The sequence below is a fragment of the Microcaecilia unicolor genome, chromosome 8 (genome assembly GCF_901765095.1).
Source record: "Microcaecilia unicolor chromosome 8, aMicUni1.1, whole genome shotgun sequence".
NCBI classification, from domain to species: domain Eukaryota; kingdom Metazoa; phylum Chordata; class Amphibia; order Gymnophiona; family Siphonopidae; genus Microcaecilia; species Microcaecilia unicolor.
In genome coordinates, this window is record NC_044038.1 from 54,389,300 (window position 1) to 54,413,713 (window position 24,414).

The 24,414-nt window shown below is 45.0% G+C and overlaps 1 protein-coding gene across 1 annotated transcript in view; it reads right to left on the minus strand.

Moving 5' to 3' along the window:
• Positions 1-999: 999 nt before the first annotated feature.
• The window catches only part of RNPS1 (RNA binding protein with serine rich domain 1), a 75,200-nt gene continuing 51,785 nt past the window's right edge, over positions 1,000-24,414 (minus strand). Inside the window, exons 5-7 of the mRNA XM_030212362.1 lie at positions 23,756-23,909; positions 4,246-4,390; positions 1,000-2,769 (exon numbers count right to left, since the gene is read on the minus strand). Of these exons, the coding sequence (XP_030068222.1) occupies positions 2,664-2,769; positions 4,246-4,390; positions 23,756-23,909 (405 nt within the window). The 3' untranslated portion in view covers positions 1,000-2,663. The remainder of the gene's footprint in view (positions 2,770-4,245; positions 4,391-23,755; positions 23,910-24,414) is intronic.

A 24,414-nucleotide genomic window follows, 5' to 3' on the forward strand; every position in this document is an offset into this window, starting at 1 on the left:
CAACACAACAGCTTACAGTGTAACTAAATATAATAAATTAAAACACACAGATTAAATACAGGTCCAGGTAACAGTGGTATGAACATTTTACAGGTATTGCTAAAGTAACAGATTTATTAGTAAAAAAAGAAGATAGAATGAGATAATTTACAAAGGAATAGTAACAGAAAAATAAAGTTATGTACAGAGAGGTCAATAACAATTGCCAGGTCCAGGTCTGGATTGTCCAGTTCAAGTCACATTTCTTGCAGTAATTGCTGTATGGGAGGTTTCTGGTTTAGCATATATTGATGTGGTATCATATTTCTAGTCACCTGGAAATGTCCAACTTCTGGGTCTTGGAAGTGCTTACCAATGATTTTGGGCCATCATATATTATTTTGTTGGGGGGTGGGGGGGAAGGAATAGGGGGTTCAAAGGGGCCACCATTTTTTTTCAGGGGGAGGGGTAGGGTGTCAAGGAAGGCAAAAGGTACAAAAGCCCTGTTCCCAAGGATAGTATCATACCTGAAGCAAACCATTATGTACAAACCAGGGAATTAAAAAAAAAAATCTCTAGGAAATAATCTTTCTATCCTCTTCTCTTTCTCCAAAAGGGATGATTCCCACCCCTTCCTTCTGGAGAAGAACCAGATTCTGGGAAGCAGAAGCATCTCCTGGATTCTCTGAACCTGTCCCTACTCTAGTTTCGCCAAGGAATACTGAAGGCTTATCTTCTGGCCATGACTGTGACGGTGGCTTTATCTCATCCAGGAGCCTTAACAAGCTGCTCCAGATCTTTCTCTGGATTGGAAGCTTGTTCAAACATCTTATAGGCGCTAAGTCTACTGACCAGTGAAGCTTGTTCAAACATCTTATAGGCGCTAAGTCTACTGACCAGTTTCAGAGCCATAAGAGGCACCCCGTAGTCACTGCTGCCACACTATCCTCTACCAAAGTTCTGATGAGGTCATATCAAGTATCAGCCTCCCTCTGTTAGTAAGGGGACAGAACCTATGCATATGGACTGGTCTGGAGGGATGAAAAGGAATATTCTTATGCACTGTGTTGGAAATGGTGCTGCAGCCTTCAAACAAAAAACAGAATATTAACAGAGAACAAAACTGACACTATCGTTATATCTGCTTATAATGCCATGGTACAACTGCGGTGTGCAGTACTGTCTCATCTCCAAAAGATACCCTTCTTTAAAACTGATTTAGTTCTTATAAAGAAAGGCTGAATAGGTTAGGGCTCTTCTTCCTGGAAGACAGAAAGGAGAGGGAAGCATGAGAAGGACTGTTTAACCTTTCAAAACACTAAAAGAAAAGGACATTTCATGAAATTAACAAAGTTGTTTTTTTTCCCACACAGCACACAAACTGGAATCTGTTGCTGGAGAACAGGGTCATGGTGACTTAATGCATGATTTCAAGAGAGGTTTGGACAAATTCCTGGAGGAAAAGTCCATAAAAAATTATTATAGGCAGGTAGACTTGAGAGAGCTAACACAGAACCCTGGAAATGAGCTGTAAGAAAATGGATCTGCTTTTTGGGATCTACCAGGCACTTGGCCCAACTCAGCAGGTTTTATTTGGAAATCTACTGAACCAAATTTAGCAAACAAACCTCATCAGAAATCCAAAGCCTGAGCAGTGATATGACAAGATGAACAGGAATGTTATGAATATAAAGCGATAATACAAATATCAACAATCCAGAAAAACAAGCATCAGTACTTTTAGTTTCTTTAATATTCAGTCACACTACACATAATACAAACACAATATAACTAGTACTCTGTAAAAAGTACAAAAAGAAAAATAATAATCCAAAGAAACTTTATAGAAGTCACTGTACAGCAGACTAACTTTTGTTCTATTTGTATTCCTTTGCACAGGAATATTTTTCACTATCTCCAACCTCGTCAGGTCTCTTACCTACAAAAGGTCGCACAGGCCATGTTTTAAGTTCACATCAAAACCCTTAAGACAAGGACAGTAAGATCTTAAACATAGGTACACCTAAACTAGAACATGCCATCTTTGGTACCTGTCACACAATACCATCTCTGGCCTCACTTAAATTGAATTTGGTAGCGGGCTTCTAGCTCTGTAAATAGACCCCAGGAACATTCACCCTTTAACAAATTTACAGCTAGTTCATGAAAATACTAAATAAAAAGTACCGTGCTTCCTCTTGGAGGGCTCCATTTTGAGGAGAGTGGCTCAAGTCAGTTATGTTTCTTACCATATCCAGGCCTCAAAGATCAGTTTTCTTCAAGACAAGGCTTTGCTCGTGTTCTAAGGTGTGTGTGTGTGGGGGGGGGGGGGGGGGGGGGAGGGAATATAGCACATTTTAAAATTACACGTTGTGATTGGTTAGTATCAGGTTTAATTTACTGAGACACTGCTGTCAGGTGCATTCTTCATTGCTGGTATTTTCCACATTTGTGGACACTGAATTAATTTGTCACAAATTAAAAGTTCTTTTTTAAACTGCAGAGTATTGTAAGTTTGCAGAATTAACCAAAGAAGAGGGGGAAGAAAAAAAGCCCACTTATAGCAAAGTAATGGGGTCTTGACTGAATTAAGAAATCCATTTCATCAGCCATTTGTTACATTCCCTCCTATAAATTACAGTGTTTTGTTTTGGAGATAGTTTCATATTTCCAACCAATTAGTTTTATCGGGAGGAGTTGGAGCTTGAACGGCTGCGATGACGCCTCCGTCCGGGTGATCGAGATCTGGACCTCCGGCGAACAGGTGACCTCCGTCGTGGTGATCGAGTCCTACAGATAAAAACAGAAGCACCCAAAACATGTAAAGTTATATTGAATATTCAGGCCACTTACACTCATAACATTTTATCCCTCAAGTGAAAATGTGAAAGCAGCAAAAGAAAAAAAAATATGCAGTATAAATTTGGAAAAAATATGCAGCATAGATTTGGAAAAAAAAAGCTCAAACCTAACTTAAGTAATAAGACTCCTTCCCATTTCCTGGCATCATCACTTTCTCCTCCCTTCCCTCCCCCAGCATCATTATCATTGCCCCAAGCAATCAACATTCCCCCTCTCAGATCATCTCCAACCATCATTTTTTGCAGCCTTCCTTCCCAAATAGGATCAGTGTGGGGCCATCCTGCCCTTCACAGTTCCCACTTTAAAGTAGTAGTTCTCAACCCAGTCCTCAGGACCCCCCAGCCACTCAGAATACCCACAAGGAATATACATGAGATAGATGTGTATATAATGGGAGGTATGGCATACAAATTGATCTCATGTATATTCATTGTGGATATCTTGAAAACCAGACTGGCGTGGTGGGTCCCGGGTTGAGAAATCCTACTTTAAAAAAGGGAAGCCAGCAGCAAGACCTGATGCTCTCCCTGCTGGGCAGAGAGGATAGTGCAGGAACCAGGAACTTTGCAACTCCCACCTTCTCTTTGCTGATGGCACAAGTGTTGCAGCACACCAGCTGGGAATCTTTGAGTTGTAATACAAAAAATTAGCAATTATATTAAATACTATTTTTAGTCTTTACAATGTAATGAAAGTTGAAAAGAATTATACGTAAGGGATTGAGAAAAGTCTGTCAGGGAGAAAAATAACTTTGAAAATTTAACAAAAACAGGATCACGTTTCAACACCAAGAGTTTGAAAATGGGTCAGGAACTGGGGGTTCCAGAGAAATCCCTCCCCCAAAAAAGAGAATTAGTTAATTTCCATGGGAGAAAAAAGTTCCAGCTTCTGTGCACTAAGAACTTAGAAACAGTGAAACACTATCTCCCCCAACTAACCCACCCCCAGACACACATACTACCTTACCCTCCAAAACTACACCCTAAAAATTAACCCATCACCACCAAATACCCCATCCCAAAAGTACCCTAGCTCCCTCTCTAAAAACTAAATACCCCAATCCTCCCAAAAGTACTACCCCCAGCTATGCCTACACTCTCAAAATTACTCCTCCTCTCTCTCCTCAAAGTCAAACACACAGAGACAACAGAGCTACATGCACACAAATACATATGGAGGAGGAGGGCTGGAAAGAATTTTGTGAGTCATGCTTCACGTACTCTTCCCATTTGTTAATAAACGTGTTGCAACATTATCTTTGAAATAACTTTATGGTGGTTTAAAGGATTGTTCAATATATTTTCAAAGAGCAAAAATATGTCATGCATGATGAATCTGGATTCCAGTGAATCAATTATGAAATAAGATCTTTTAAGGAAATAATGTATGTGTGTGAAATATTACCTCCTCCTCATGCGTGGTGGGGACCTGCGCCACATTGGGGGTGGTGGCAACATCCTCCGTGGTGGGGTGAAGCGTCTAACCGGTGGGGGTCTTGTCCAAGGTGTCAACACAGCTGAAATTGTAATTTCCTGTCCATCAATCTGTCCTATAAAAATATATCAAATAAGGCAATGAGCTCATGTTTAACCTACAGAGACACAAAAAGGGCATTCATTCAATAACACCAAAAACTGACCTAGTAGTATGTGTTTAAAGTGCCTTACTTGGATAATACAGCAGTGAGTATTTGGAACTGGTGACAGTGTCCACACTCTGTACACCCAGACTCAAAAGGGCAAACCAGTAATAGAGAATGACACAGGGATGGGGACCCGCAGTAACCACAGGGATGGGGATGGGGACAGAGCCCACAGGGATGGGGACAAACCTTGTCCCCGTGTTATTTTCTACTTTGAAGCCTGTTAATGAACTGGATTGTTATTGGGATACCAGCGACATAACATAACCAAAGACCATAACTGGCCATATCTTAATCCTTCCTCTCCCTCTCTGTTCCCCCCAATGGTCTTTACCATACATGTACCTCAATATCACCTTGTTCATACCGGAATCGGCTAACACCGGTTATGGTACTATGTAAGCCACATTGAGCCTGCGAAAAGGTGGGAAAATGTGGGATACAAATGTAACAAATAAATAAATAAAAGGGCATGAATGAATGATGTGCTTGAACATATATTGTTCTATTCCTCAAAAATTAAAAAAAGGAAGAAAAGACCTCAACTCGTCTGTGGACTCTTATTTATAACAGATGATTATAGTCTTAACAGATGTTCATATAATCATTGGGCAAAAACCTCCATTAACTTTATCTAACCTACACAGAGACCTTAAGTGGACCTATCACAATACTGATACAGAACCACATTCATGACAACACTTCAATAAAATGCCTTTAAGAATTGGAAGGGTGTTATAAAAAAAAAAACTAACACAATGCTAGACTAAGTCCATAATGACTCAGCACCCAAACCACGGTCAGCAGCCATTCAGCATGCCTATATGAAAATTAGCTACAACCTTTATCCAGTTTTCAAGTGGCCCTAGCCAGTAGTTATAATGCAAGTACAATGGACACACAGAAGGAAATACTAAACACACTGCCTTGGACACATGGTAAAATCTTCACTTTTACCGCTCATACTCTATCTGGATTTCCATTTACTCACAGATTTAGTTCCCAGGTCTGTCAATCTAACATCTTATTCTACAAAAACATCCAAGGACAAAACCAGTTGGTGTTTCGTTAGGGATGTGCCCAGGGGTAAAAAGCTAGTTTGGTGTTGTAACGTATGTTACAACTTTACAGTTTAATGGTTTTTATTCAGGATCAAACAAACCCAACAGCGAACAACTAAACAGCAAGTCATGACAAGACATCAAGCAGTAAAATTGTAGGCCAAAAACAACTTATAGCAAAAGACTAGGTAACACATGATCCTTTCTTTTCTTTTTTTTTAACTACCCATTACCCCCCCCCCCCCTCATTACCATAGTTTCCGTTCAAGCTTAACAGTTGTATTCAAAATCACCCCTCTCTCCCCAACCCTATATCTTAAACAGATGCCAAGATGACCCGGTGCCTGGACTCTTACGACACCAGGCCATCTTTGAAAGGAAAACATCCATTATTCCCAATCCACCCCCCCCCCCCCCACCCAAGCACAGAACCCCTAAACAACCCCTTATTTAACATTGCCCACTTAGGAAATACTCTGAAACCTATTCAACACAGTGTTTCTTGCTTTATGGGAGACATTTTACAAGTAAAAAGTTCCAAATAGACATAAAAGCCCTTCTTCCCTTTGGGGAATTCCTAGCAGCTCTTGCCTCCCATAGTATGAAGGCATGCAATCTGTTTCTCCAGTACCAAAAAGAGGGAGGCTCTTCTTGCATCCAATACTTAAGAATACACTTCTTTCCCAGTGCATAAGCTTTACAAAGTAGTAAGTGCAAATTTTTGTCCAGGACCCCATATGCCTTCCATTTATTCAGCAAGACTCCCTTCCAAGAAAAGACTACACGATGACCAAAAAGAATTCCTAAGTATGGTAAAATTATGTATCATACCTGATAATTTTCTTTCCATTAATCATAGCTGATCAATCCATAGACTGGTGGGTTGTGTCCATCTACCAGCAGGTGGAGATAGAGAGCAATCCTTTTGCCTCCCTATATGTGGTCATGTGCTGCCGGAAACTCCTCAGTATGTCGATATCAAAGCTCCATCCGCAGGACTCAGCACTTAGAGAATTACACCCACAAAGGGACACTCTGCCCAGCTCACCACCGCCGAAACGGGGGAGGGGAATTAACCCAGCTCATCCCCACACAAGTGGGGGAGGGGAATCTGTCCAGCTCATCCCCGCGGAGCAGGGGAGGGACACCACCCCGCCGATGCGGGGGGATCTGGCTTATCCTGCACCGCAACCGCGGGAGGAGCTGACTGACCCTAACACCGCCGAAGCGGGAGGGGTACAAAGCTGCCCTACAGCCGCACGAAGCGGGAGGGAGCGCAGGCAGAATTTAGGTCTCAATCCAGCCCCGTAAAACGGAGGGGAGAGTAATGCAGCAGCTCACTATAACACAAAATCGTCTCCTCCTGAAGAATCCAATTGAAAAAACTTGAACACGCAGTCCTCCTGAACAGGAACTGAAGACTAAACTTGAACCTGAAATGCAACCAGAATAAAAACAGTACAGATATCTGGGAGGGGCTATGGATTGATCAGCTATGATTAATGGAAAGAAAATTATCAGGTATGATACATAATTTTACCTTCCATATCATCATGCTGATCAATCCATAGACTGGTGGGATGTACCGAAGCAGTACTCACCCAGGGCGGGACATAGAAATCCCTGACCGCAACACTGAAGCTCCAAACCGGGCCTCCGCCCGAGCAGCCACAGTCAAGCGGTAATGCCTGGAGAAGGTATGAGCCGATGCCCAAGTTGCCGCCTTGCAAATCTCTTCCAAGGAGACGGACCCGGCCTCCACCATCGAGGCCGCCTGAGCTCTAGTGGAGTGAGCCTTCAGCCGGATAGCCGGCACCTTCCCCGCGGCCACATAAGCCGCTGCAATGGCTTCCTTGACCCATCTTGCCACTGTAGGCTTAGCAGCCTGCAGACCCTTACGAGGACCTGCAAACAGGACAAACAGATGATCCGACTTCCGGAAATCATTGGTCACTTCCAAGTATCTGATGATGACTCGTCTCACATCTAGATATTTGAGAGCAGAGTACTCCTCTGGGTAGTCCTCCCTACAAAAGGATGGGAGACAGCTGCTGATTCACATGGAAGCGAGAAACAATCTTGGGCAGGAAGGAAGGCACTGTGCGAATAGACACTCCTGCCTCAGTGAACTGCAGAAAGGGCTCTCGACATGATAGCGCCTGGAGCTCGGAAACTCTTCTGGCTGAAGTGATAGCCACCAAAAAGACTGCTTTCAACGTCAGGTCTTTCAGAGATGCCCTCGACAAGGGTTCAAAAGGCAGCTTCTGCAAGGCTCTTAGCACTAGATTGAGATTCCACGCAGGTACCACTGAGTGCAGAGGAGGGCGCAGGTGATTAACTCCCTTGAGAAAGCGCACCACATCTGGCTGCGAAGCCAGGGAAGCACCCTTCAGGCAGCCCCTGAAGCAAGCCAGAGCCGCTACCTGGACTTTAAGGGAACTGAGCGACAGGCCTTTCTCCAGACCTTCTTGCAGGAACGCCAACACTGAAGAAATTGGAGCAGTGAAGGGAGAAAGGGAGCCTGCCTCCCACCACGATGCAAAGGTACGCCAAACCCTGGCGTAAGCAGTAGAAGTAGAGCGCTTCCTCGCTCTCAGCATAGTGGCGATGACCTTGTCTGAGAAGCCTTTCTTCCTCAGACGCTGCCGCTCAATAGCCAGGCCGTAAGACCAAAGGGGGGGGGGGATCCTCCATCACCACGGGACCCTGATGCAACAGGCCCTGCTCCGCTGGCAGTCGCAGAGGTCTGTCCACTGAGAGCCTGATCAAGTCCGCATACCAGGGACGTCTGGGCCAGTCCGGACCCACCAGGATTACCCGGCCCAGATGCTTTGCCACCCGGTCTAGTACCCTGCCCATCATGGGCAAGGGCGGGAACACATAGAGAAGCTCCTGTGTCGGCCACTGTTGGAGAAGAGCATCTACACCCAGAGATCGAGGGTCCCGTCCTCTGCTGAAAAAGCGCGGCACTTGGCAATTGGCCGATGACGCCATCAGGTCTAGGCTCGGCTGGCCCCAGCGCTTCGTGATGTCCAAGAACGCCTGAGCCGATAGCTGCCACTCTCCGGGATCTAAGGTATGGCGACTGAGAAAGTCCGCCTTGACATTCATGACTCCAGCAATGTGGGCCGCCGACAGCTGTTCCAGGTTCGCTTCCGCCCACTGGCATAGATTCATGGCCTCCTTGGCTAGAGGGGCGCTCTTGGTACCTCCCTGGCGATTGACATAGGCCACAGCCGTGGCATTGTCTGACAGGACCCGTACTGGCTTCAACGCCAGTACCGGGAGAAACTCCAAAAGCGCCAACCGAATGGCTCTGAGTTCCAGGAGGTTGATAGACCACTTTGCCTCTGCAGGAGACCAGAGCCCCTGCGCTGTCCTTCCCAAGCAATGGGCTCCCCAGCCCGTCAAAGAGGCGTCCGTCGTGACGACAACCCACTCCAGGGTCAAAAGAGGCATCCCTGCGGAAAACGTGTCTGTCCTCAGCTACCAGCTCAGCGCCTTGCGCACTGCTAGGTCCAAGGGAAGGCGCACAGCGTAATCCTCCGACACTGGAGTCCAGCGCTGCAGCAGAGAGAGTTGTAGTGGTCTCATATGAGCCCTGGCCCAGGGCACTACTTCCATCGTGGCCGTCATAGAGCCTAACAGCTGCACATAGTCCCAAGCCCGAAGAGGAGAGGCTACTAGGAACTGGTCCACCTGAGCCTGAAGCTTGACAATTCGATTGTCCGGCAGGAACACTCTGCCCACTTGGGTGTCGAAACGAACTCCCAGATATTCCAGGGACTGAGTCGGGCGCAGCTGGCTTTTCTCCCAGTTGATGATCCACCCCAGGGAGCTCAGAAGAGCAATCACCCGGTCTACAGCTCTGCCGCACTCTGCATAAGAGGGGGCTCGGATCAACCAGTCGTCCAGATAAGGATGGACTTGTACTCCTTCCTTTCGTAGGAAGGCCGCGATGACCACCATTACTTTGGAGAAGGTCTACGGAGCAGTAGCCAACCCGAACGGGAGGGCTCTGAACTGGAAGTGTCGGCCCAGGACTGCAAAACGCAGAAAGCGTTGATGAGGAGGCCAGATGGGAATATGCAGGTAAGCTTCCTTGATGTCCAAGGATGCCAGGAACTCCCCTGCCTTCACTGTCGCTATAACAGAGCGGAGCGTCTCCATTCGGAAGTGCCAAACTTTCAAGGCCCGATTGACCCCTTTGAGGTCGAGGATAGGCCGTACAGAACCTCCTTTCTTTGGTACCACAAAGTAAATGGAGTAACGTCCCTTGCCAAGCTGATCTTCTGGCACCGGAACGACCGCACCCAGGCGGATCAGATTGTCCAAAGTCTGCTGCACTGCCACAGCTTTGACCGGAGACTTGCAGGGAGAGTGTACAAACCCATCTCTTAAGGGTTGGCAGAACTCTAGCTTGTAGCCGTCTCTGATGACTTCCAGCACCCAAGCGTCTGAAGTTACCCTGGTCCACTTGCCCAGAAACGAGGACAGGCGTCCTCCAATCTGCACTGGGCCATGGACCAGGGCCCCGTCATTGGGTACGAGACCCTGGGGGAGGACCGGAGGACGCACCTCCGGGACGGCGGTCTCTGCAAAAGGAATGCTGCTTGGGGGAGAAGTTCCTCTTGAAGGAAGAGGGGGCAGAGGAGCCCGACTTACCCGGGCGATACCGACGGGCTTCCTAAAACCGTCCTTTGGAGTTACCGGGGCGAGCACTGGCCCGAGCCCTGACCTCTGGTAACCTCTTGCCCTTAGACGTGCCGAGATCGGTCACAATTTTGTCCAGCTCGACCCCAAAAAGCAGCTTGCCTTTAAAAGGCAACTTAGCCAGGCGAGACTTAGAGGCGTGGTCCGCAGACCAATGCTTCAGCCAAAGCCACCGCCGCGCAGAGACTGTCTGAGCCATACCTTTAGCTGAGGCTCTCAAGACATCATACAGCAAGTCTGCCAAATAAGCCAAGCCCGATTCCAGGGCCGGCCAATCAGCCCTCAAGGAAGGATCCGAGGGGGAAACCCGCTGCACAATCGTCAGGCACACCCTGGCCACATAGGAGCCGCAAACTGAGGCCTGCAAACTTAAAGCAGCCGCCTCGAAGGACGACCTTAAGGCCGCCTCCAATCTTCTGTCTTGGGCGTCCTTTAGGGCCGTGCCACCTTCCACCGGCAACGCCGTTTTCTTAGTCACCACAGTGATTAAAAAATCCATGGTAGGCCAAAGAAAGGCCTCCCGTTCACCTTCAGGCAGAGGATAGAGGCGGGACATAGCCCTAGCCACTTTGAGGCTCGCTTCTGGGACATCCCATTGAGCCAAAATCAAGGTGCGCATGGCCTCATGCACGTGGAAGGTTCTAGGCGGGCGCTTCGTCCCCAGCATAATGGCGGAGCCAACAGAGGCTGAGGGAGAGACGTCCTCCGGAGAGGAAATCTTCAAAATGCTCATGGCCTGCACTAACAGGTTGGGCAAATCCTCTGAGCGAAAGATCCGCGCTGCAGAGGGGTCATCCGCTCCATCCGAGCGGGACTCCGTCTCCTCCAAGGAATCTCCAAAGGACCGTTGGGAGAACTCAGATACGCTGCCCTCATCTACATCAGAGGAGACAGAGTCCTCTAGGGCCTGGAAATCCACCCGAGGGCGTTTGCTTCCGAAGGCCTCAACCCCTTTATCAGACAGGGGGGCAGGGGCAGCGTTTTGCATAAGAAAAGCCTGATGCAGCAGCAAAATGAACTCATGGGAGAAACCCCCCCCCGAACAGTGCACTTCTGCAGCTTGGGCCACGGCCCTAGCCGCACCCTCAACCGGTGCTCGCAAGAGCGGGGGAGAAACGTGCTGCGCATCCAAAATGGCGTCCGGCGCGAAACTCCGAGAAGGAACCCCGCGGGAAGAACGGCGCTTAACTTTGGCCGCTTTCTTACCGTCGCCCAAATCAAGGGCGACCATAGTATTAACGTCTCCCAGCTCGAGGGCGGCCCAAGAAGAAGCCGTCCGAGCAGAGTGGCCGGCGAACATGGAGTGGGCGAGCAGCGGGGGATGGGCGCTTATGGCGGGAAAAACCGCCGCACCGGAGGAAGAACCGAGACACTGACCGGCCTCCAAACTGATGCTTAACAAAGGCGATTCATGTTTTGAAATCCCCGCATCCCCGCTAGACGCACCCACGCGGTCCGGGGAGTGAATCCTCGCGCCCTCGCCCTCCGACGCCATAAGCCACGTGGAGACCGAACGGGGAACCCCCTGCCCACTATAAAAAGGTAAAATTACCTGCTTCTCGCTCCGAGCTGTAACGACCTGGTGTCCCAGTGAGCAGCTGCAATAAACGTTGAAATAAACGTTGAAATAAACGCCCTTAAAGACGTCCAATTTTTTTTTATTTTTTTTTAACGGAGCCAGCGGGAGGGGGGAGAAAAGGAGGGACCTGGCACCACCAGGTTTGCACTTGCTCAAGAAGATCCCTCAACCCCAGGTACTCAACAAAACCTAAAAATTAGGATTGGAGACCTAGCCAGAGCTGCTGCTGTGTGTGACCACCACCTGCTGAGATAGAGAACATACTGAGGAGTTTCCGGCAGCACTTGACCACATATAGGGAGGCAAAAGGATTGCTCTCTATCTCCACCTGCTGGTAGATGGACACAACCCCCCAGTCTATGGATTGATCAGCATGATGATATGGAACATTCAATTCAAGCTTCTCCTTCTTACCTACAAATGCACTTAGTCTGCTGCCCCTCACTATCTTTCTACCCTCATCTCCCCTTACGTTCCCGCCCGTAACCTCCGTTCACAGGATAAATCCCTCCTCTCAGTACCCTTCTCCACCACCGCCAACTCCAGGCTCCGCTCATTCTGCCTCGCCTCACCCTATGCTTGGAACAACCTTCCTGAGCCCTTACGCCAAGCCCCCTCCCTGCCCGTCTTCAAGTCTTTGCTTAAAGCCCACCTCTTCAATGCTGCGTTCGGCACCTAATCCTTACTGTTCAGTGAATCCAGACTGCCCCTATCAGACCGACCGTTCACTTGTCTATTAGATTGTAAGCTCTTTGAGCAGGGACTGTCTCTCTTTGTTAAATTGTACTGCGCTGCGTAACCCTAGTAGCGCTCTAGAAATGTTAAGTAGTAGTAGTAGTAGTAGTATTGATGAAGCAACCGCCAAAATGCTTGAATGCCACTACATCGCCAAAACCATGATAAAAGGTGTTGTCGCCCCACTGACATTTGACCAGCAGGCACCCAACGTGCTCAAGCAGCCTGATATTGTGATATATATGCCCCAAGGAGTACTCGGTAGGGACTCGCCTGAAGTTCGGCATGTCCAACCTGCTTTGGAATAGCTTTAATCAATTTTAAGAAATCCACCCCTTTCAGTTCATACTCAAGGTCCCTACTCCAAAGCTTCCCTAAGAGGGACATACTCCAGGGGAGGGAGAAGAAAAACCAAAACTCTATCCAAACCTGATACAGAAACCTGTCCAAAAGCATCACCTTGTAAAAAAATCACAAAGCTTCTGACCTAGCTTTGTTTGTACAGCCCCTTTATCTAAGCTAGTATAATAGTGGTGCAGCTGCCGATAAGCAAAGTAATCTGTATGAGCTAGGGAAAGCGTCTGCTGTAACTCCTGAAAAGAATAAAAGACACCTTCCTCATTGAGAAAGTGCTTGAACAAAACATTGCCCATGTCCAACCATCTCTTGAACTGTCTGGACTCTAGCCCTAGTGGAAAATCAGCATTACCTCTACATGGCAATAAATCACTAACATTCAGGTTCTGATTCCAACAGTGCAAGAGAGCTTGCCATATGCCTCTCATCAACTGCAACAATACACTCCCACGAGCAAAAGAAAATTCAAATGCCAAGGTGTAAAACATTCCCTTTCCCATCGTGTAGGCGTAAACTGCTCAGTACCAAACAACCAATCCCTAAGATGCCACAGAAGACAAGCCTGATTATAGCGCCTAAGACAAGGTAAACCTAAACCACCTTGCGGCCAGGAATCAAAGATATTCTAGACGTATTTTCGGTTTCTTTCCTCCCCACAAAAATTTCCTACACATCCTATTTAACAGCTGGAGATCTTTCCGCAAAAGGAACAGTGAGTGGTAAGACTTGTAAAATATAAAGCCAACATGGAAAAATAATAATTTTGAAGAGATTTATCCTGCCCATTAAAGATACAGGTAAATTACTTCATTTCTCAAAATGAAGCATGGTGTCATTTAGCAACCTATCAACATTCAAATGATATAATCTCAAAGCCTTCATAGCCAACAACCCCCAAAAACGAAAAGATTCACCGGCCCATTTCAACGGATAATGTCCCCGCCAAGCCTCACCTTGATCCCCTTCCCTTTGCAACGCCTCTGACTTGACGAGATTTAATTTAAAGCCTGATAAATCCCCAAATTCAGTCATGCATTCTAACAAAGCCCCTATTGATACTTGGGGATTAATCACATGAACCAACAAGTCACCAGCAAATGATGCAATTTTAAAGGTATCTGTACCTAACTGAAAACCTTGTATATTTGGATTCCTCTGAATGTCTCGTCGGAGGGGGGTCCAAAGTAGGGACAAACAAAAGCAGTGACAGCGGGCATCCCTGCCTGGTACCTCAACATATTGAAAAAGGGGAGGAAAGCAGTCCATTCACCTACACTTGAGCTTGAGGGAGAAAATTCAAAGCCCGAATCGCTTCCTGAAAACCCCCCACTCATTTCTTAAGCATCCAATATGCTGAATAAAATGTCCCACATCACCCTGTCAGCATCAAAACTGATCAGCACAGAGGGAACACCTTGCCCAGCTGCCAGCTCTACAGTAGTTAGTAAGAATCTTTCTCACATTCTTAGTAGTGTAGCAACCTTGCACAAAGCCCACTTGAGAATCCTCAAGCACACCCGGAAGTATATGGGTTAGACGGTTTGCCACAACATTTGCAAATAATTTGGCTTCATAATTGAGCTGTGAGATCGGTCTATACAATTCTGGTTTCTGTGGATCTCGACCTGGTTTTGGCAAAACGTCTATATGGGCTAGCCGCAAGGATTCAGGCAGCCGTCCCTCTTCTACTATGATACTGAACATAGAGGTCAGCAGGGGTACAACCTCCTCTCTCAGCATCTTATAGAATTCTCCTCTATAGCCATCAGGTTCAGGAGCCTTACCAAGGGGGTCCCCGTTGTATAGCTCAAGATACCTCCTCTACTGCAAAGGGAGCATTTAGTATAGCCAAGCTGTCTGGATCCAACTGTGGGAGATCCAAACCAGAAAGGCACACAGAGTTTTCCAACGGAGGAGGATCAGGGGTCGAATACAGTTGGGCATAGTAGTCTCTCATAATGCGATTAACTTGAGCATCCTTATTTTCCAGAATCCCAGTGAGAGAATACAAAGCAGCAATTTTGAAAAGACCCTGATGGGGATGAGCCAAGCCTGCTAGCAATCTACCATTCTTATTTGCATGTTTGTATAGTTGATATTGAAAATAACTGTACGATTTTTGGGTAGTGTGATGAATTAATTCATTTTGAATATGCTGCAACTCTAACAACTGTGTTTTGATCTGTACATTATGGTGGACCCGTAAAAGTGTCTCAGATGTGTAACCTCCCTTTCCAACCAGAGCAGTTCCCAGTCTCTGACCTTCTTTTGATGACTAACATAGGCCATTACCTCTCCCCTAAGCACTGCTTTAGCAGTTTCCCAATATAAGAAAGTGAATGCTGCTAATGTGGATAATCCATCTGATATTTCAGTGAAATAGTCTAAAAATGTCCCATCCCTGTAAAGCCGAACTGGGAACTTCCACTGATAATGTCACAGAGACACTCTGGGAAACGTCAAGCTGGCGGATACCATAGCATGATCTGAGATTTTGATGGGTCCTATCTCCGCTGCCTGTATTATTGTAAACAGACAGCGAGACATTAAAATGTAGTCTATCCTGGACGTGGTGGCGTGCGCCTGAGACAAGCAAGTATAATCTCTTTCTACCGGGTGCAAGGTGCGCCAAACATCCAACAAATCCAGGACCTCACTCAGCACTGGAATACCCCAGGCGTCATGGTGAGAGACACTCACTTTCCTATGAGATCTATCTAATGTCGGATCTCCCACTTCATTAAAGTCCTCTCCCACCAGGAAAGGGATCCCATCAAAGCTCTAAAGATGATAAAGGATCTGCTTGTAGAAGGCTTTACTGTAAGCGTTTGATGCATAAACATTACAAAGAAGCAGTGGTTGGCGTTCAATAGTTACATGAAACAACAAAAATCGCCCAGCATCATCCTGAAAAATTTTGTGAGTAACGAGCTGCATCCCTTTCCGAACTAATATGAAAACACCTGCGTGCCGGAGAGTCATACTAAAAAACGACCCACCAGTGAGAAAGCGTTTGATGCTCCCTAATACTTAAGTGCGTTTCTTGGAGGAGGGCAAGATTTAGCACTTGAAAGTATTTTCTGATGCTTAATTGGAGATGAAGACCTCCCACATTCCAGGTCACTATTTTGAAGGGCATTACATGATGATACCGAAAATTGATAACCACTCTAATAGAGCAGTAAGGGTATCCCAGTCAGTACCCCCACTACCCCAGCCATACTATCTTCTGTAGCAAACAATCCCAGTGATCAGTCCAGGGTTCTCTGCTGACGTCCAACCTCCCAACCCTCTCATAAAATTCCCAACCAACCTGTGAAGTATAGATTTTTTTAACCTGAACCTTTATAAATTCTAAGAACAGGGATCTCCCCCTTCCAACTTCAGTATCCCTCCACTCCATAGAAGAAGTACATCACTTCAACTATCTTCTTGTTTTCCTTTAAAAAAAAATTTTCCGGGAGGTCACGTGACGCTATGGTGGAGAGAGGACGTGAGTGATCTTCTCTCCGCTGCCTGCCTGCTCTGTTTAGCGTCTGCAAAAGAATCAATCTCCCCAAAACCGCAGAAAAAATAAAGAAGAAAGCAACGTGAGAATACCCGGTGAACTGGACTGGCAGAAACCCCGATCATGGCAGCGAAATCGGCCCAGAGAGAACGACAACGGGGAAAGACGCCGGAATACAAGATGGCGGCGTCCCCTCCCGAAACTGCTTCCTCGGTATCGTCGGCTTGGGTAGCGGAGATTACATCCGAACTGACAGTGGTAATGGAAGATCTGTTAGACCGACGCCTTGCTCCGCTGGATCAAAAGCTCGATCAAAAGCTGGAACAGTTAAACGTTAAATTGGAAGATTTAACTAAAGAATGTGTGGCGTTCCAGAATAAAACTAGCGAGGTGGAAGAAAGAATCGCGGAGGTAGAAAACAGTCATCAGGACTTACAGAAAAAAGTGTCTGACCTGGAATCCAAACTGGAGGATTTGGAGAATCGTTCCAGACGGAATAATATCCGTCTGGTGGGCCTGCCTGAAACCCTGGGGGGAAAGCAGTTGGAGAAAGTCCTTGAAAAATGGCTGACAGACAACATTGAGTTCCCTGTAACACTTGGCCCTCTAAGAATAGAGCGTGCCCATCGACTGGGAGTCAGACAGATGGAAACTGCTAAACCCCGGGTGATAATATGCCGGGTGTTAAACTTCATGCACAAGCAGTATATTCTGCAAGCAGCTCGGTCCACTAATTCCTTGACTTATGAGAATAAAAAAGTTCTCTGTTTTCAAGATTATTCTGCGGGAATAGCAGCGAAACGGAGGGCATTTTCACCAGTATGTTCAAAACTTTTTGATCTGAAAGTTCGTTTTACTCTACAATACCCTGCTACCTTGAGAATAACGCATCAGGGCAAAATGAGATCCTTTACGTCCGAAAAGGAAGCAAAAAACTTTGTGGACGGACTGGAACAACTAGAGCCCTCCACACCAGCGGATACAGTGCCTGCATGAACCAGCAAGGACTTAAAAAGATCTGATAAAATTCATCTTAATATTCCTTAATGGGATTACAATTCAGGCAGCACAACGTGTGGATGGGGGAAGAACAAGTTAAAGATAACTTGAACAGTTATAAGATCGAGGAAGAAATCGTTAAAGTTACTGATGGACGTTCACCTATGTTATAGACACTGTTAAGAATTCTGTTTTGGGAGCACTGTGGGTGAGTTATTGAGGGAGATTCCAGACATATAAAGTAAAATATGTTAAAGTGGAGATCCTGTTTAATGAGCAGAGATAAGGAACCTGAAGTGTTCAGAGGGGGGATAAAGGGAATTAGGAGAATGAAGAAATATATGATAGCAGAGTAGAAGGGTAAGCGTTAAAAAGTGACGGTTTCCCTATGGAAGCACATGCCGGGAGGGTATAGCAGGGGAAGCAAAGGGGGGAGGGGGGAGAGGAAGGGGGGAGGGATTAGGGGAAGGTTTAGAGGAAAAGAAAGAACGCAAAGTAAAATGGCGAGGTCAAAAGGAATGTGTGTAGATAAGGGTGCTGAATGTGACTGGTATTTCAGACTGCATCTTTTGTTTTTGCCACTAAAACAGGTGTTTGGTAAGAAAGGGGGGTGCCAAAGGCTGGGATGGCACTTCTCAATTAATATGGTTCAATATTGGTTGATTATGACTGCTTCTCTTAAATTAGATGATTAAGCTGGTAACATGGAATGTGGGAGGCATACATTCACCTATTAAAAGATCTAAAATCTTGCAATACCTCCAAAGAATAGGAGCAGACGTGGCCCTTTTGCAAGAAACACATCTCAGTGATCAGGAACACACAAAGTTAGCTAAATGGTGGGTGGGGGAATGTATTGCTTCATCTGCGACAGGCAATAAAGGAGGAGTAGCCATCCTTATCAGGAAAGGGGTGGCATCCCAGATTCAAAATGTGCACAAAGACTCAGAGGGGCGCTTTATCCTCTGTAACGCTACCATTGCTAGGCGGCAGATAACTTTAGGCAGCATATACGCTCCAAACACGCTAGATCTTAAATTTTATAAAAGACTTCTCCAAACTCTCACTAAGATGCCACCACTCCCCATGATGTTAGGGGGTGATTTTAATATGACGTGGGATCCGCAAATAGATAAATCCCATCCACATCCGAAAAAGGGGACAATCAGTACTAGAGGGCTGCCCGATATGTGTGATACATTAGATCTTATAGATGTCTGGCGCACATTACACCCGACAGATAGAGAGTATACCCACCTATCCAGGGCCCACCAAACCCAGTCAAGGATTGATTACTTGCTGATATCACGACAGACTTTTACAGACATCACTGACGCTACTATTGGACCGTGTGTGATTTCAGATCATGCCACAGTTTGGATGACGTGGAAAGTGGGAGATAGTAATGCGCAAAAAAATAGGGGTTGGGCGTTTCCCAGTTATCTTTATAAAAACTCTAAATTTCAGGAATTTCTTATTTCCAAATGGGAGGAATACAGACATCTTAATGAGGGATCAGTGGAAGACTCAGCGATATTTTGGGAAGCAGCCAAGGCAGTCCTAAGAGGAGAGGTTATTAGCTATGTCAGTCACTATAAAAAAGCCCGGGACCGAGAATTACTGCACTTGGAGCAACAATTAATAAGACTGAGGAAACAATATGGTAAGACTCCGTCCCCTGGGGTGCGAAAAGAGTGGATGTCAGTTCAGGCAGCGGTGAACTCCTGATACACGAGAGGGCGGTAAATCGCAGGTATACTATCGGTTTTCAGTTGTATAAACATGGCAGTAAGGGGGGAAACTGTTAGCTAGAGTAATAGCCTCTCAATGTGCTTCTAGGCACATAGTGGCTGTTAAAAATAAGGATGGGAAGGTACTACATACAGATGGAGAGATAAGGGAGGCCTTTCATAGTTATTACAAACAACTTTATAGAGCAGGAGGCAGTCAAGATCTGCAAAACGATATGTACTTACAAAATATAGAAACCCCCTGCTCACACAAGCAGATAATCAATATTTAAATGACCCTATAAATTGCGACGAAGTGACTTGGGCAATCAGTCAAAGTAAATTAGGAAAGACACCTGGGGCAGATGGCTTTAAACCCGAATTTTATAAATTGATGGGTGATCAATTGTCCCCACACTGACCAAGGTCTTTAATGAATGGGTGGCAAGAGGAGAACTGCCGGGCGGCCTTAATTTAGCCCAGATAGTAGTATTACCGAAACCAAACAGAGATGGAATGTTATTATCTTCCTATCGACCTATATCCCTGTTAAATTTCGAGGTAAAATTATGTGCAAAAATACTGGCCAATAGATTGGGCAGAGTATTACCAAATCTCGTTCACGAGGCACAGGTGGGCTTTGTTCAAGGCCGTTCGGTTACAAAAAATTTGCGTAGTATTTTGATGACACTGGAAAAGTTAAAGAACTCTGCAGAGCATGCATTATTGATCAGTTTCGACGCTGAAAAGGCGTTTGATCGGGTAGAATGGCCTTTTTTGTTTTCTGTCCTTACTAAATATGGATTTTCAGGTTGGTTTGTGCATGCAATTCAAGCCTTGTATACCTCTCCTCGAGCACGAGTCCTGATAAATGGAACCTGGTCAGAGAACTTTGAGATAAGTCGAGGAACTAGACAAGGGTGCCCACTGTCACCATTGCTCTTCGCTCTTTATCTAGATCCTTTAATCCGGGATGTAATTTCAAATAGGACTATTAGAGGAGTAACGATTGGAAAGGAGGAATTTAAGATCGCGGCATTTGCCGACGATTTATTGATGACTCTTACTAGTCCTCGCAGGTCTCTTGCGGATCTTTTAGAAGTTTTTGCAGAATTTGGAGATTACTCCGGTTTTAAGCTTAATCTAGAGAAATCGGAAGCTCTGGCTATCCCTATGACTACCCGACTTTTTTGGAGAGACAACTTTCCTTTGAGGTGGGCAGAGGGCTCATTTCGGTACTTGGGAGTTCTTCTGACAGAGCGGATAGAGGATATATACAAGCTGAATGTCACTCGGTTGCTTAATCATACTGCGCAACAGTTGGACGCTTGGAGGGCCCTACCTTTGCCATTGATAGGTCGGATTAGCCTTATTCGAATGGTAATTCTACCCAGGTGGTTATATGTCCTGCAGATTTTGCCGCTGAAATTATTTCAAAAAGATATAAACATTCTATCAATTAGTGGGACGGTTCTGTTGGGCAAAAAAAGAAAGCTAAGCTCAGATGCATTTTTTGCTGGGAGCCTGGCGGCACGGAGGATTGGGCCTCCCTAATTTGCAATATTACAACCTTGCTAGTTTGATGCGGGTGGTGAGAGATTGGGTTTTCTCTTCACATACACATACACCTCTGGAGTTGGAGAAAGCTTACTTTAGCCCCTACGATTTGATCACCTTATTACATATAGAAAACACTTCACTGCCACAAAGGTTGAAACACTGTATACTTTTAGTGCCTCTACAAGCAGCGTGGAGAGGCTTGGCAAAGAAGCTAGGAGGCAACCCGAATATATCTGAATTGTTGTCTATAAGGGGAAACCCGATGTTCCCACCAGGGCTGGAAAATCCGGTCTTTATACAATGGGAGGAAAAAGGTCTTAAACGTTTAGAAACATTATTAGATGGAGAAGGAAACTTGAAGTCCCTAAGACAACTCACTTTAGAGGGAAATTGGAGGTATATTTTTAGCTATAAGCAGATGAAGCATTACATTCAATCCCTGGATAAAGAGGCGTTAAAACTTCATTTAGGGGAGAAAATCCAAAAATTTTTTGATGATATCTCTGAAGAAGCCCCATCAATCTCGCAGCTACAGAGGACATTGTGGTCCCTGACACCGCGAGGGGGGTTGACTCAGCTCCGTCAACGGTGGGAGGCAGATATAGGAGAAGACTTATCTAACTGGGATGTTGAAGCATACATAAAAAGTATTCCCCGGCTGGTAAGTGGAGCTAATTATAGAGAATGTGCATTCAGGGTGTTACACAGAGCCTATATCACACAAGCTCAATTGTCCCGAATGGGAGGAATCCTTACACCAAAATGCTTGAAATGTAATCTTGTGGAGAACACTTTTTACCACGCATTTGGGAATGTTTAAAGATCCAGAGCTATTGGCGGAAGATAGTACATTTATGATTTCACTGATATCGCGTAGAATAGTAGGTACTCCTCAGCAGTTGCTATTGGATTGCCCAGGTGCATTCCGGGGTTTAACAGCAGATGAGACACTTCTATGTCGAAAGTTATGTCTGGTAGCAAAAAAATGCATATTACAATCTTGGACTTCAGATAACCTCCAGACTATTGGCATTGGCGAAACCAGACACATCAACTGATGACATGGGAAGCAAGGGAGGCTAAAGGTTCATGCCGCCGCAAGGCACGGTTTCTAAAGCTTTGGGGGCCATTGTTAGATATATTAACTCAAAAAGGACGGAAGTCTATACTTAATACATTATAACTGAGAAGCAGTCGAGAATTCTTATGTATGACCTTATTTTTAGAAACACACATTCGAGGAGAATCTATGAGGGAGGGGATAAGGGGGGGATAAAGGGATAGGGGGGGGGTAAGAGCATTGCAAGGAGTGTTAGTTTTGCTAATTTGTTAATAAGTTCCTTTGAGTATTGGTCTAATTGGATGATGAGAACATTAAGCTGCGCGCAGCATATCACGTTCATTAAGGTTGACAATCATTGCTGTCATAATCAATAAGGCTAAAGGTTGATGCATACTCAAATTGAATGTAATTTGACGGCATACAGGTAGAAACAGCACAACGCATAGACTGAAGAATAACTGGCTATTAGACCTCCTGTTTGTTTAATCATAGAGTCGCAATAAACTTACTAAATGAAAGTTTAAAGATTATATAAAATACAATTTCGTAGGTATCAGGATATATTGATTATATACTATCCATCTAATAGTGAGCAGATAAAGATCATTGCCACACAATTGTTGATTGTATGGAGCCTCTTGTATTGATTGTACGAAAACTTCAAATATTTGCCTGAGGTTCAAATCCATCATCTGTATGAGAATTCTATATTCAGTTAACACTAAGCACAGTGTACACAACATGGGGACATCCTTCCTATCAAGAAGGGGAAGGGGGATAAAATGAGATAAATGTTTGGCACTCTGTATTAACTTAACAAAAAAGTTTCTTTATGAACATCTGTACCAGTGAAGTTGTATGCATATGGTCAAGTTTGTACTTATTGAAGTGTCATTAATAAAAAATGTTGGAAATAAAAAAAAAAAAAAATTTTCCTGGAAACATCTCCTTGCCCCTTATTTCTGGTGGACTTGGTAATCAAAGAGTTGAAATATGTATCTCCTTTTACTTTTTTTCTTTATGAATATTTTTCTGTTTGGTTCCCTTCCTTGTTGTTGTAAAAGATGTTTGTCTGGAAAGTTTTGTATAATCTTAGATGGATTTAACCATTGGTCTGGTTGGATGCTAGGAATAATAGTAAAAAAAAAAAAAAAAAATACCATCAACAGTACCAATGCTATGAAACACCAACACGGAAAGTTTTTTTATACTCTCACAGTACCCCTAATTAGCTAAAAAACACACCTATATTTACAGTTTATAAACACTTAAAAATAGAAGCCATAAGCCATAAGTAAGCCCTTGCTTGTGGGAACAATAGCTGTACGTGCTTAAGTGCACAGAAAGAAAACATGATTATGGTTTCGACACTTTATTGCAAAATCACAAACCTCCATTTTCCATGGAGGTTGCAAACATCTCAGCAGTTAAACAGTATAATCCAGGTTTTAAGTTTCAGGCAAAAGAGGGAAGGAAAATACTAAGGGGCCCTTTTACTAAAGCTTAGCATGTGCTAATGGACATTAGCATATGCTAATAAGCCCTTACATACCTATGGGCTTCTCAGAATTTAGTGCATGCTAAGCTTTAGTAAAAGGCCCTGAAGGTCAGTGTTGTTGTATTCCCCCCCCCCCCCCCCCCCCACACACACAACACTTTTTTTTGTTGTTGTTTTAAATTTGCCTCTGGTTATTATCTTCTGCCAGGTCATGAACACGGAACATTTATGAACTTGTTTTTTTTCCCCCTTTACATGAGAATGGAAAGTGCAGACTGTCACTGGCCCCAGCCAGGTATCTGTTTGCTTCTTTTTATGTGTCAGTTCTGGATAATCTAAGGTTTAGAAAAGGAAACACACAGACACAGGCCAAGCTGACTTACTCATGCTGAAAATTTCTCACCAAAATGGTCTGAACAATTAAGATACCCTCATCAGACACTTACTACCCCTAGTTAATACCAGTTACCTCCATCCATGTACTTCAGTGCCTTATCTGCCTCATCTGGAAGATCGAACTCCACATATGCATAACCCTTAGAAAGATGCATGTGAAGCCTGTCAACGGGCATGTCAATTGATTTAATCTTCCCATAGGTGGAAAAGATCTCCAAGATATGTTCCTGAAAGTAAATACATTTTTAGCTTTATGGGCAGGCTGCACAAGATTCCCCCACCCCTTTAAATATACCATTGTAGGATTATAAACAACTGCAATCACAGAACAGACACTGGGGAAATGTGGGACAATGGCATCTAAGTTCAGCTGCATTTCTAACTGTAGCACCTGGCTCATGCATATGAAGGAAAACTTAAGGAGACCAAACAATGACCCTTTCCGTTAACTCAACTTGTCTCCAGCTGCTCACAAAGTTATTTATTATCAGGATTTATTATTATGTTATTATTAAAGTTATCTTCCTGAACCACAATTCAGGCTCATACAATTACACACAGAAAATAATTAAAGTTTGCAGAATTCCCTTGTCATTTGCCTCCTTTAAAAGCAAGATGCTTGAATTATAAATGCTACAGGGGTCTATCTCCTTGCCATTGGAGGCGTACTATGCTCAAGTAATTCAAGATAAACTGCTAATAGATACTTGACTAGTTTTACCTAAACCTGGG